The 13,507-nt window shown below is 41.8% G+C and overlaps 1 protein-coding gene across 2 annotated transcripts in view; it reads left to right on the top strand.

Annotated features, from left to right (window-relative positions):
* ARHGEF12 (Rho guanine nucleotide exchange factor (GEF) 12) overlaps window positions 1-13,507 on the top strand; it is a 77,154-nt gene that overhangs the window by 24,427 nt on the left and 39,220 nt on the right. The window contains exons 2-4 of one of the 2 annotated variants that reach the window (XM_014939961.1): window positions 8,979-9,002; window positions 9,736-9,824; window positions 12,685-12,741. In XM_014939961.1, coding sequence (XP_014795447.1) covers window positions 8,979-9,002; window positions 9,736-9,824; window positions 12,685-12,741 — 170 coding nt within the window. The remainder of the gene's footprint in view (window positions 1-8,978; window positions 9,003-9,735; window positions 9,825-12,684; window positions 12,742-13,507) is intronic. The other variant, XM_014939962.1, reaches the window with a different exon arrangement.

The raw sequence follows: 13,507 nt of genomic DNA on the forward strand, positions 1-13,507 counted from the left end.
TCTCGTTTCTTGCTGTGTGCGCATTCGCTTTCCCCCCCCCCCCCCCCCCTTCTAATTGCTGTCTTTTGCTGTTTTTAAGAACTGTTTCCATGCTCAGTCTCTGTGCTGGTTCATAACAACCACAAGCGAGGTATGGCATTAATAAGGAACTAGGCTGTGTGCCTAATGAAATGCAAAAACTGCTTGACACGCTGGGGCAACACGAGCGAGCTCCGATCCCTTGTGCGTGCGGCGGGTGAAAGCAAATCCCATGGCAGCCCATGGCTTTAGGTTTCTGTGGTCGGTTTAGGAAAATAAAATTGTCTGGCGCAGTGCTCCTTGTTCCTTTGTCTCTTGCTTTGATTTTTTTGTGCATCTCACTAGAAAGCTTTTCCAGACGCCGTGTAGGAGGAGTGGTGGCAGGGAGGCGGGGAGTAGGGCTGCTGCCATTGAGCCAGTTCTGTATTGCAATTATTGGCAGGCAAAGCAAACATTTCATTTCCCCGTAATTAGCTCTAGTTTAGGGAGGCAGGTTAATTTGGAGCGCCACGCCCTGTCTGCGCAAGAAACCTCGGTGCTTTATTTGATTCTTTCATAGAGGAACAGATTTTCAGAAATGAAATCTGGAGAAAAGAATCCAAACGCACACATTCTGCGCTTGTTTTTTTTCCCTCCCTCAAAGAACTGAAGCTCAGGTTGTCAAGATGATATGAAAATGTGGAGAAAAGGGCTATTTTGGAGCTCCTCTAATATGGCCAAACTGTGCCTATTTCAGCTGCTTTTCCTTGCTTCGGGGAAGCTTGAGCTCTGTGTGCCTGGGAATATTTGTCTATAGCCTACTTCAAAATAAATAAATAAGTGATAAAACTGGGTCATAACTTCTGAAATTGCAAAGCTTGACCTTTCTCCTGTACCTGCTCAGTTCTGTTAAGTGGGTCACGCAAAAAAAGCTGGCAGCAAATGAACAAATTGTGGACATTTCTCCTCTGCAGTGTAGTAGAGTTTTGCTTCGATTTTTGTGATGGTGACACTTTCGGAAGGTCTTTTTAGAAAACTACTTGACCTTTTTCAGTGTTGCGGGTGTTCAATTAATTCAGTTTCTTCCCTTTCAACATTGTCAATTTCTCTTTCCCAGAGGTGGAAACTGATGGATTAAGTCACTTGTAACCAGTCGCATTGGGAAACTAGTAAAAATTGGAAATCTGTGATTTGCAGCCTCTGTTCTTCACCAGCTTCTGAGCAGCCTTTATCACTGCTCTGAACTACATTCTGTGGGCAAACCACATCCCTACTGCTCGAATCTTGCTTTTAGGATGAATCTAAAAGCAGTGTTAGGGAAACATGACCAGCTTGGTTTATTTATGTTCTTTTCCATTCCCCCCCTCCCCAGTTTTGGTTTGTTTGTCTGCCTATACCCCATTGTAGAGACATTAAACAATAAACTTCCTTGTCTTAAAAGGCTGTAACTTCAGGCCCTGTAGATGGAAAGCTGATGGTTCTGAGCCTTGGAAGTCAGTCAGGAGTGGAAGAACAGTACTGGCTGCTGAAAATGTCTCTATCCCCTCCCCTTTGTAGAGTTTCTGCAGGGACTAAAAGTTCTTGCAGGGTCCTGGCTTCAGCAGCAGAGCAGCACAAAGGCCACATTGAGAATAGCTGCTGGGGAAGCCCTTCTTCCTTGCCTGCCCTGTAAATGCAGTTCTTTCTCCATGAAAAGCCCTGACATCAGCTCTTGGAAAAATCCAAGTGCTTGTGTCATGGAAAATAGCTGAGGCACTTGCTTGGGCTGGGACTGAATGACTGAACTGTGGATGAAACTTCTCTAGAGATGCTTTTCTTCTACCCTTTCCAAACGTTACTGTTCATAGAGAAAGAGAAACCCTTCCCATCTGAAAGTTTTACAGTGAAAGGGTGCTAAGGAAGAACTACAGTTGGGTATAGCAGACTCAAAGTACCCTGCTTGCACTTTGTCTTTTTAATTTATTTTATCTGTTTGATAGACACTGTTGCAGCTGCTTTTAGAGCTGGTCATGTTGATCTGCAAAGAACAGTATTTCCCAAAGAGAGCAGTGTTTATTTGGATGGCCATGCTACCTCTATCATCAGGAAATGCCATGTACCTCCTTGTGTGGAGGCAAAACCTCCATGTTCTTGTAATCTGTTTTATGAAGAAGACTTATATTTGCATTCTGTTTTTCTTTCATCTTTTTAAACTGATTTTTTTTTTTCTCTTTTCATGCTCCCTTCTCATGCTGCCACCTTCTCTTTGCCCATCTTGATGAAACTCTCACACAGAATAAATCTCTGGTTAATTACAAGAGTGAAAGATTTATCCATATAGGCTCATATTTTTAAAGCTCAAAGAGGAAACATCCCTGTGGTGGAAAGGTGCTCTGGCTTGCACCACTGGAACGCTCTTTCCCTGTAGAAGTACCTTCCTTTTGGACTCCTGACCTTCTCTTCTTAAAGACCATCAGAAATCTGCTAGTTTTCCTGACTTGAGAAAAGGCATAATCTTTTTCTCCCTTGATTTTTATCCAATTTATCTTCACCTAGTTTGCAGTGAGTGCTTCACTCCGCACTGGCGGTTGCCATAGTGCTGGTCCCTTCCATTGATCCTATACTGATCCATCAAAAAGTGCATTGATGGGCTGTATTGGCTCCTTTGCGTTTCCTAACCTAAAAGGAAAATGGAATGGCATGTTCTAGTTATGGATAGTAACATCAGTGAGCCAGAAAAACAGTATCACATATTGAGTTTGGAGCTATTCATGGATGCCTTATTAGGGCAAATCCAACACTGACGTTGCTGGGAATGTTTAGAAGGTGAAGACACAGAAGAAGGTAGGTCTGTGGGCTCTCCACCACTTCCCTAAGCTCCCTGTGTCCCGTCTCAGGCAGCAGTGAGCAGGCCTGTTCGCAGAGCTGTCAGTAATCTAAAGCTAATAATGCCACGAACGATTCTTCCATGAGTCATTGCGTCAGCTGTGGTTGCTGCCTTGGACTCCTACAAAAATAACATGGAAACTTTTTATTGCCTAGCTTGGTTTCACCTCCTTGTGCACTTGCTACGAGTTCCTAAGATCTGTGGGTAGGTTCTGACAGCTCCCAGGAATCCACCCCGTTTGGGTCCCTTCTTCAGCCCGCACCTTGCGTTATCGTCTCCTGTCACTGGTGTGCAGTGGGGTTTTCTTTTTTTGAGGAAGAAAACTCTGTGGTTTCCTGAGCTTACATACTTCGATAGGAGGAAAAGATGACACTGCATGAAACTGCTCTTTAAGTGGGTTAATGCTAAGGTAAATAGACTTGATGTGTTGAATCAATGCTGTCCACAGAATAGCTGATGTGGTTTGGGCTGCAGTTTGTGGGCAGTGCACTGAAATGGCAGACTTCTGTCTGCGTTTTTTCTTGGTTGCTAATAGTTGCCCACTTGCTGCATCTGTGTTTCTCTCTGTCCGCCTGTCATTTGCTATCTCATCACTTCTCTTGTACCCATCCGCTGCTCTATACAGAGCGTGTCTCCCCCTTTTTGTTGTGACAGAAGACTGCCTTTAGCTCTATATTAAGGTCACGTTGGTACTGCTTTTGTTCAGGTCATGTCAGCACTCTCCCGTAATACCTTTCTCGGGGCTTTTAAGCCCTGTAAAAAAACTGCTCTGGTGGATACGTGCATCTGCAAACTGGGAAAACAGACAGACGTTTTGTTGTGTTTCTTTCCGTCTTTTCAAGATTAAATTCTGGTAATTCTCCGCAGAATGACATTTAAGACATCTGTGGTTACTCTACTATCAAGGCACTTACTTAAACCTACCAGATTTAGGCAGATTTTCGGACTGCTGTCAGCACGGGTTCAATCAGGGTGTTGAAGCTGAGTAGGTACTGAAGGAGTTGTATGCACTAGAAATAGTCATGAAATTGTTTAGTGATTTTTAACTGTCACCCAAGAACAGACTTCAGGCCTTCCAATTCTTCCAATTCTAGGATCTGTTTGGGCACATATGAGCAAGAGGAGAGTCCAATCCAGCTCAGCCTTCCAGAAGTGTGGCTGCCAGTTACACAACTCGCTTTTTTCACCAAAATGCGTGGAGGTGGTGCTGGCAGGAGGCTTCTTATTGACTAATTACTTGGTGAAAACCTCCTGAAGTAGGGTGATGTCATCTTAAATAGACAAGCTTTGGAGTTTTTACTGGGGGGAGCTTTTCAGACTTTGAGTTAACCTTTGGTTTTCCTCTTCTTTTTCTAAATATGTACAAAAGGCAATTGAGTGAACCTGTAACATTTCTCATCTCTCCTGAGTTTGGGGTGGTCAGGTGTCTTTGCTGCTTTCCTTTCACATGTAGAATTCTCTAAGAGGGATTGTTTGTAACAAACAACGTCGTCTTTAAATTAAACTAGTAAAGCAATGAAGAAGCTTCTATTGCAACCGTTCATCTCCTAATTAAAGATTAGTTTTGTCAAGCAAGCATTTTTTGGCTGTTCTCTTTTGTATGGGTTTCACAATATTTCTTACTCATCTCCACACAAGTTGTAGTAATTTATACTTGCATCGTGCAAACACACAAGCTTAATTTCAGGCATGTGAGTAGTCCTACTGGAGTAAACGGAACTAAAGTTAGGCACATGAATAAATATTTCCAAGGTTGGGGCCCTTGTCTGAATCTAAATATTTTTGGTTTTGATCAGTTTTTGAGATAGCAGATGCTTGAATTCTGGTAATATTTTAGTATGGGAGGAAGAAAAAAAAACCCAACATGGTTATCTGAATGCTGTGCTATTTCTGGTCAGCTATATTTTCAACCTCCCAGGCTAGAATGGAATGCTTTGTACTCTTGGAAGCTGGGAATCCTTCCTCGCTCTGCTGTATTTTGACACATTAGGTCTTAAAACTATCTTTTTCTGTCTTGGCTTCAAGGTAGTTGTTAGGCACTGGTCCAGTACTGAACGGTGCATGCGTGTGTGAGCTAACTTGGAGAAGTATAATTTTTAATCCCCACTCACGGATTAAAAGTTGTAGGTGTATTTTTCTCACTTGACTTTACGGTAAATAGATTTTCCTAATGCAGCATGACTAACAAGACATACTTTTAGTAATTTGATGCATTTAAATTACTTAAATTATTCAACCTAGTATTTTAAAAACAAAATGTGACTTGGCTTTTAATTGTTCCTGGTATTTGGGAGAGTGGAACAACTTGTTTGAAAATGTGCTGATGTTCATCAGTTATCAGACAAAATGTCTACAGGGTTTTATCGTGTAGCCTAAACTTGCCAGCTAGATTTGGAATTAAGTCTCCAGCTGTTAACCGCACCCTGCTGTGCCTTCAGCTTCCAGGGTGTTTACAATAGTAGGTGTAATACATTTTATCTTATATATAGTGCTGGATGCTCTAAGACAGCGAGGGGAGTTTCAGTGCTGCTTTCAAACTTAAAGCTATTTCAGAGTGATGGTAAGTTGCACTGCAGAGCAAATGGTTGTTGGATAAACTCCTGGGAGCTCTTCTGTGTTCTTTGATTAAATTTCATTTTCCCACTTAAAATCTATAAGTAGGGTTGCTTTCTGCTCTAGTGTACAAGGGTGTGTGGGAACTGAAGAACATCTTCAGCAGATCAACATGTGCTGGTTACTATTTGGGTAGGAAACTGGCAAAAGAGGAGGAACTTCTGTAGGGAGTGATCCCCCCTAGCCCGTGGAGCAAGGACATTAATCCCAGTTGGAGTCTCCGCTGAGCGACTCCTCCGTCTCTCCTCTCTGGGATTTCATAACTTGGTGGCCTGGAACGGTTTCAAGTCCAGGAGGGGAGTTTTTCTGGGGAGGCTGGGGAGCTTCTCCTCCAGCCTGGCTGAGCAAAGAGCACCCCCTTGCTCCTCCAGGGGTTTTAGGGAATACCTCGGGAGTAAAGCAAGTACAGAAGAGGGCCTGGAGACCCCTCAGCCTCACGGCCTGTGGTGAACGTGCTGCCCGTGCCCCAGAGGCTTCCCTGAGGCGATGACCTGCTGCCCGCCCCGCTTCCCCACCGTCTCCCTCCCTCCCTCCCCGCTTCGGAGAAGAAAGAAACGCAGGAAGCTGGCGGGCGGCCAAGGGGCTCCAGATCTTCCGGGAGCGGCTCCCGGCGTGCTCCGCAGCCCTGCTCCGACGTGGGGGGACAGAGGGAAGGGAGCGATGAGCTCCTGCCATCCTGGGCCTACTACCGGCCTGGGCCTCCTACCATCCTGGGCCTACTACCTTCCCGGGCCTGGGCTCTGGCCTCTCTTCCCGGAGTGGGCCTGCTCCTTGTGAGACCCAACCGGCCTAGGGAGCTGGGGCATTTTGGCTCCCACTCATCAGACTTCCATGCTTACTGTTAACAGCAAAGCACAGAAAAAAATTTGGGTGATTTCAGTGCCATTTTATATACAAAAACTTCCCAAATAGTCAACGTACAAGGAGAAAGGTTTTACGCAGCTTTCTAGACGTCTAAAATACAACACTGGCAATTCATCCTTGAACAGGAAATAAATAACTCTGAAACAACCCAAACGGTACAGCAGTGAATTAAATTAATGTTGTTCACAAATGGTTTCTTTCACTGCAGGAGGAGAAGCCTGGAGTTCTGGGTGTCTGATAATAAACACTCTGGGATAAAGGTTTTCACTTAAATGCTTTATTGAAATATTTGTTAGTAGTGTCAGGATTTTTTTTATGCAGCTCAAAAGTTCAAATGCATTAGAACAAAATGTGGTGTAATTCATCTTTAACCATCCTGCCCTGCCTTTGGAGGGATGATAGGTTGTCTTCCCTTGGATTCCTTTGTCTCTTCTGCGTTTGAATGAGACACTTGATTACTGCTGCATCTGTTTACCATACAGTGCTCAGAGAGTTGGCCTGAGATGACTTCTGTTGCTTTGGGGTTCAGGTTGTCTGTCTTGTACAAAGTAGATTTTTACTGGTCAAAATTTGTAAATGGGAGGACTGAATGCTAGAGGGATCTGGCTTTGCAGGTAGAGCAGAATGAGGAGAGGCTTGATTAGCTACGCGCTCCTTATTTGAATCTGAGTGGATTTCCCAGACTTGGGAGATTAAAATAGTGCTTTCGGGGGGGGAGAAAAAAGGACTACAATTTCTTGTGGAGTCTGTGTGCAACCTATTTTCTTCAATTAATTAACTTATGTGCTGCTTCACCTATGGGCTCCTAAGGCTTATGCAATCACAGGCCCTATCTATCCCCTTAATTTTGAAGCCGTTGTCGTATTTCAACTAAATGTGGTGCTGTTATCTCCAAGATGGCAAGTGTCTTGATGTGTGTAATTATTTTCAGTAATAGTCAACGTTTTAATTTCACTTGCCTAATGTGTCATCAGATGTTCGTTTCAGAGCTGCTGTATTAGAGCCTGCTTGCAGAGGGGATTGGCATGTGTGAGCTGGCCAACACGTTGGGTGTAGACGCGTGTAATGGAACACCCATTATTCAGAGAGAGGCATTAAATCAGGTACTTCTGCTGTGTATCCAGTTGTGTTTTTCAGGTAATGGGGAGGGAGTCCCTGCAGCTTTAAGGCTGTGCTATTTCTGGCTGGGCCACTTTGTGTAGTTACCCAGGAAAAGGGAATGGGTGACAAGGTGCCCCTCCTTTGGAGAAAGGAGCTTCAAACATGAGGTGTGAGTTTGGGGCAGTCTTCTTGGCGGTGCTCAAGGAATCTTTGTTGTAATGCTCTGAAATGCTTTCGGAGAATGGTTTGGTTCTGCAGGTTGAACCAGCTTGGTCCATTGGTCCAGGGCCATTGCTCACTTCAGTTGAGGCTGAGTTTGGAAGAGGTGTCCTTAGGAACCATCCTGCACTCTTATTGTCTTTTTCCAATGCAGATTTACCATGGGACTAGTGATCTTTACCAAATAGGTCTGCTGAAACTAAGCCAACACCCCCCCCACCCCCCCACAACAAAGTTGAGTTGTTTAATGCCCTGTTTACTTTTGTGGTATTTTATTTCTTTTTAATTGAATATCTTCTCTGCCCCCTCTAACTCTCACCCTATTATTTCTTGGAAACCCTGTATAAAAAGGAGAAACTGGATGATTGAATGCAATAAGGATAACTTTTATGTATATAGGAGGAAATTATCAGCTATGACAATTGTAGGTGTCCTCATTTAGAGCAAAAAGTGACTTAAGTTATCTACTCTTTTTTTGTATGTACACACACAGCTCTAAATTGTTTGTATTGCTTTCCAGCCAAAGGATCTAGAAACATTTAGAAGGTGGGAATGGAGCTAAACTTAGAAAAAATTCGGAGAAAAAACTAGTTCTGTTTATGAAAGTAGAAGTTGGTGCCTTAAGCAGGATGGCATATACCTTGTTCTGTCATTTTTCTGTGTTAACTCAAGGGAAAAAAAATCCTGGTTTCATAGGTCCCATATCTTTTCCTTACTTAAAAAAAGCATATATGCTTCTTCCTCCCTTTAACTGTGGGTTTGTGTTATCTATGTTATCTGTAGGTCCTAGTAATAATATTTGGAATAATTAATACGATTTCAACTTGACTTTTCCTCAGTTGAGCTTGTCTCAAAGACAGGAATTTCACACAGTTTCAGGAACATGGTTAGAGATCTTGTTAGGAGGAGATGTCAGCCTGAGCTCCTGCATCCTGATACTGCAGAACCACACAGGAGGGATGTCCCAGCTAGAGGTACATTACTAATGTAGCTAGAGCTACATTAATTTTTAATGTATGGAACTGGTTCTTATGAGAGGAAGAAGAAAGAGCTATTAGATGCTGGATTTGAGAGCGTAGGTTCTCCTTCTGTGCTTAGTTCTATTTGAAACCTGAAGCATAAAATAATTCTTTACCCAGTTGAATCAACTGTAAATGGACTAATAATTGGCTAAAGTAGAAGAACAGAAAAAGACTTGTTCTCTTGTGAAGGTATTACAGAAGTGTAAAATAACTGTATTTAAGCATTAATGTTGATATCAAACTTAATATTGAGCCATAAAAAAGTTCATTAAACTTATGTTCTTTCTTCTTTTCAGGTTTCCTCTCAAAAAACCTACAAGGTGAGTTCCTGAAGTTCAATTGTTTATCTTTATTGCAAATTATGATACAGCATTTTTGAAGGAAGAATGCTTTTAAAAGGAAGAAAAAATGTGCAAACACAGATAATAGTACCCATTGCAGATGTGAGGAAATCAATATCCAGATTGGGACAGGGTGCCAAAAATATAGTTGATGGTGTACTTGAAGTGCATGGCATAGTGTTACCATTTGCATTTGTGTTAGGTGTACGGGGGGGTTATCTTACCTGAGATTTGAGACGGTCAGAGAAAGTGACACTATGTTGGTGCATGATGTACAGGCACTTCCTGTGATGGGGGGGTATTCTAAATGTTTAATTTTTGCATGCAAAGATATTTAAAGTTTGCTGGGAGAGGAGGTGGAGTTAAGATTTCGGGAGTTTTTTCAGTTTTATGTGACTTAAATTTACTTTACTTCTGAAATCACATATGGCCTGGTGTTGAATGCTGAAGAGAATGCACTTGCTGTTACGGTTTCAAAGATTAATGATGCTGTTTCTAGAACCTTGGATACAGTCCCAAAGATTCTGAGGGAGATCATTTCTCCACTCGAATTCAGTCTGGGAATAAATTTTTTAGGTGAACTTAATACATACCTTTCTAATCTCCATTCCTCGTTAGCACGCAGAGCTAGCTAAGGTTATTTCCAAGAGCCTTGGTCGGGCAGGGCTGCTGGTGGTCCCACAAGTCAGGATCCTCTGCTTTGCTTTGCCAGGCACGGCAGCATTCTGAGCAGAGAGTCTCCAGCTGACAAGAAACAGAAGGTTGAACGCTGCAGCAGCACACACGACTTTGATCCGACAGGTAAAGTCCTAAAACTTTACAGGTAAAAATTCAGACTTCAGTTTGAAAAGTACTGGGCGTGGGAATAGAAATTAATTGAATGTGTCAACAAATGGGGGTTTCAGAGTTGGGTTCTGTGATGGCAAAGCCTTTTTGAAGTATGTGAGCATCAAAATGATACAGGCTTGCTTTTAAACACGTTCATCTACAAAGCAGCTGGTAACTGTGCAAGAATAAACCTAGATTAGTGGTGTCAGTGAACAATTATAACTGCTTCCTCTTTCAGAAAAGTTAGTCTGGAATTTCGGTAGGCAAATACTGTAATTAGTTTTGAGCAGTTCTTCTGGCTGTTTTAGTTGAAGTGTGAAATTGGAGATATTACAGGCTCGACTAGGGCTCGTATTCCTTCTTGGGTTGTTTTGTTTTTTGTTTTTTTTTTTGAGCCTTAGTGGATTTTGATCCATCTCTGTCACATACAAAGTGAATTTGTATTTTTCAACGTGATCTATTTTAAGAGAAACCTCTGTTTTTAAAGGATATTCTATCCTATTGTTTTAACCTTCCAAAAGATTTAAATTAGGGTCAATTTGGTAACCCTCTCCAGTCCTGCCTTGGAAATTAGGATGCATGCAGGTATTTTTCATTCTCTCTCTGAAACACTAACCCAGTGACTACTGTGTATGTTCATGAAATGCATGACAGGCTCTTGTCTGAGCCTCCTGGCCCCACACAATGTGCATTTTTCATGTCTGTGCATTCTGCTGTTCAGTCTTTTCCCTGGGGCTTGTGGAAGACGAGAGTATTGAATGTGAAGGTGGAAGAACTTGTAGAATGTGTTCTTTGCACAAGATATTTGAAGCTGATGTTTATAAACCCTCCTGTTCATTAATGCTTTCTGCCACTAGCTGCATGACTCCTTCCTAGTGTGCACAAAATAAATTAAAACGGGCTTTTAATGTTGGTTAAAAAAAGAAAAAAAATCCTGTAAGGGAGAAAATCTGAATTAGTGCTTATCTTCTTTTCCTTTGTCCTTGGGAATAAGTAATGTAAAATTATTTCAGGTTGGGATAGGTCAGGGGAGGTCTCAGGCTATAAACCTGTTTTGTAGAAAGAATTTGTTTAATTCAGAAGCAAACTTCAGGAATCCTCTAATCTTAATTTGATGAAAGTCATTCCAATTTTGAGAGCTGTTACCTGGCACCACTGTTATGATGCTTGTGATCTGGTCTGATAAATGAACTCTCTACTACAGCCTTCAGAAAATTATTTTCTCTTTAAGGGGTGAATTCAGAATGCAGAACTACTGTGCATATGTCTCCACTTACTCTGGAGATAAACGTTATCAGAGTTTCTGTGCCTGGCTTGTTTTTTGTTTTTTTTATTCACAATACTTTCCGTAGTTCATTGCAGAGAACTTCTTTTATTGTCTTAGATTCTGTAATAGATTCTTTGTGGTGTTACCTGTGTCTTCATGCTTGTATTATTCCCCCCTTATTCCAAGTGTTTCACCTATGTTTTGTTCACATCTTATTTGTGTTTTGCACGATTTAACCTAATAAATCAGTCTGTGTTTTTCATGAAGTTTTTTTTGGTTTTTTTTTTCTCATGTTTGGTCTCCATATTTTCTATATCTCTCTCTCCTTTTCTCCTGCTCTCGTGCAGCCTTAGTGGATTTTGATCCATCTCTGTCACATACAAAGTGAATTTGTATTTTTCAACGTGATCTATTTTAAGAGAAACCTCTGTTTTTAAAGGATATTCTATCCTATTGTTTTAACCTTCCAAAAGATTTAAATTAGGGTCAATTTGGTAACCCTCTCCAGTCCTGCCTTGGAAATTAGGATGCATGCAGGTATTTTTCATTCTCTCTCTGAAACACTAACCCAGTGACTACTGTGTATGTTCATGAAATGCATGACAGGCTCTTGTCTGAGCCTCCTGGCCCCACACAATGTGCATTTTTCATGTCTGTGCATTCTGCTGTTCAGTCTTTTCCCTGGGGCTTGTGGAAGACGAGAGTATTGAATGTGAAGGTGGAAGAACTTGTAGAATGTGTTCTTTGCACAAGATATTTGAAGCTGATGTTTATAAACCCTCCTGTTCATTAATGCTTTCTGCCACTAGCTGCATGACTCCTTCCTAGTGTGCACAAAATAAATTAAAACGGGCTTTTAATGTTGGTTAAAAAAAGAAAAAAAATCCTGTAAGGGAGAAAATCTGAATTAGTGCTTATCTTCTTTTCCTTTGTCCTTGGGAATAAGTAATGTAAAATTATTTCAGGTTGGGATAGGTCAGGGGAGGTCTCAGGCTATAAACCTGTTTTGTAGAAAGAATTTGTTTAATTCAGAAGCAAACTTCAGGAATCCTCTAATCTTAATTTGATGAAAGTCATTCCAATTTTGAGAGCTGTTACCTGGCACCACTGTTATGATGCTTGTGATCTGGTCTGATAAATGAACTCTCTACTACAGCCTTCAGAAAATTATTTTCTCTTTAAGGGGTGAATTCAGAATGCAGAACTACTGTGCATATGTCTCCACTTACTCTGGAGATAAACGTTATCAGAGTTTCTGTGCCTGGCTTGTTTTTTGTTTTTTTTATTCACAATACTTTCCGTAGTTCATTGCAGAGAACTTCTTTTATTGTCTTAGATTCTGTAATAGATTCTTTGTGGTGTTACCTGTGTCTTCATGCTTGTATTATTCCCCCCTTATTCCAAGTGTTTCACCTATGTTTTGTTCACATCTTATTTGTGTTTTGCACGATTTAACCTAATAAATCAGTCTGTGTTTTTCATGAAGTTTTTTTTGGTTTTTTTTTTCTCATGTTTGGTCTCCATATTTTCTATATCTCTCTCTCCTTTTCTCCTGCTCTCGTGCAGATAGCTCCTCCAAGAAGACAAAGTCTAGTTCGGAGGAGAGTAGATCGGAGACGTATGGTAAGCTAAAGCAGCTGCTGCAGCCTCGCACCTTTGCAGTCTGCCCCGTGCTTTCTGTCTGTGCACCCAAGGCTTTTATCCTTTTTTCATGATCCGCATGGTTGGCTCTGCAGCAGGGACTGGGAAACCGGGTTTCAATGTTGCTATCAGCTTGTAGTTTTTGTAGTGGCTGGAAACTAACCTGTACCTGGCAAGCACAGGCTGTCGCCTGGATTCTCCTGGTATCCGTTGATAATCGGAAAAACTTGTTGGGGCTGCCCTTCTTGGAGATGTATTTTTTGGCATTGTGTGGGGACACCGCTCGTGCTGGACTCCAGAGCAGGTTTTGTGATCTTACTCTAACTGTGGAGGTTAATCTGGATGAGCCAGCACCTCATCTTTTTGCATTATTTGTAGAGGATCTTGTGCCAGTTCCTTTTCATGTTTCAGAGAAGTGGAAAAATGTAAGAATATGAACTTCACCATTCTTTGTTCCAAAGAGGGAGTAACTTCCCTGGTGGTCCTGTTGTGTGTTACTGCTGTGTTGTGGGATTGTAGGCTGGAACAGATTGGGATATAACAGTTTGGGATAGGAGTAGCCCCACACACCATTACATTGTCAGTACACCATGACAGGTGCTCTGTCTTGACTCCAGCCGTGGGTTGCCTTTCTTTGCCTTTCTTATTTTTTTTTCCTTATATTTAAAACAGTCTGTGATACTCTCTCATTTTTCTCTGTTGAGAAAATTGCCTGCTGTACAACCTGCTGTGGGCTTTTGGACAAATA

This window comes from Calidris pugnax, unplaced genomic scaffold, assembly GCF_001431845.1.
Source record: "Calidris pugnax isolate Ruff unplaced genomic scaffold, ASM143184v1 scaffold92, whole genome shotgun sequence".
Classification (NCBI taxonomy): domain Eukaryota; kingdom Metazoa; phylum Chordata; class Aves; order Charadriiformes; family Scolopacidae; genus Calidris; species Calidris pugnax.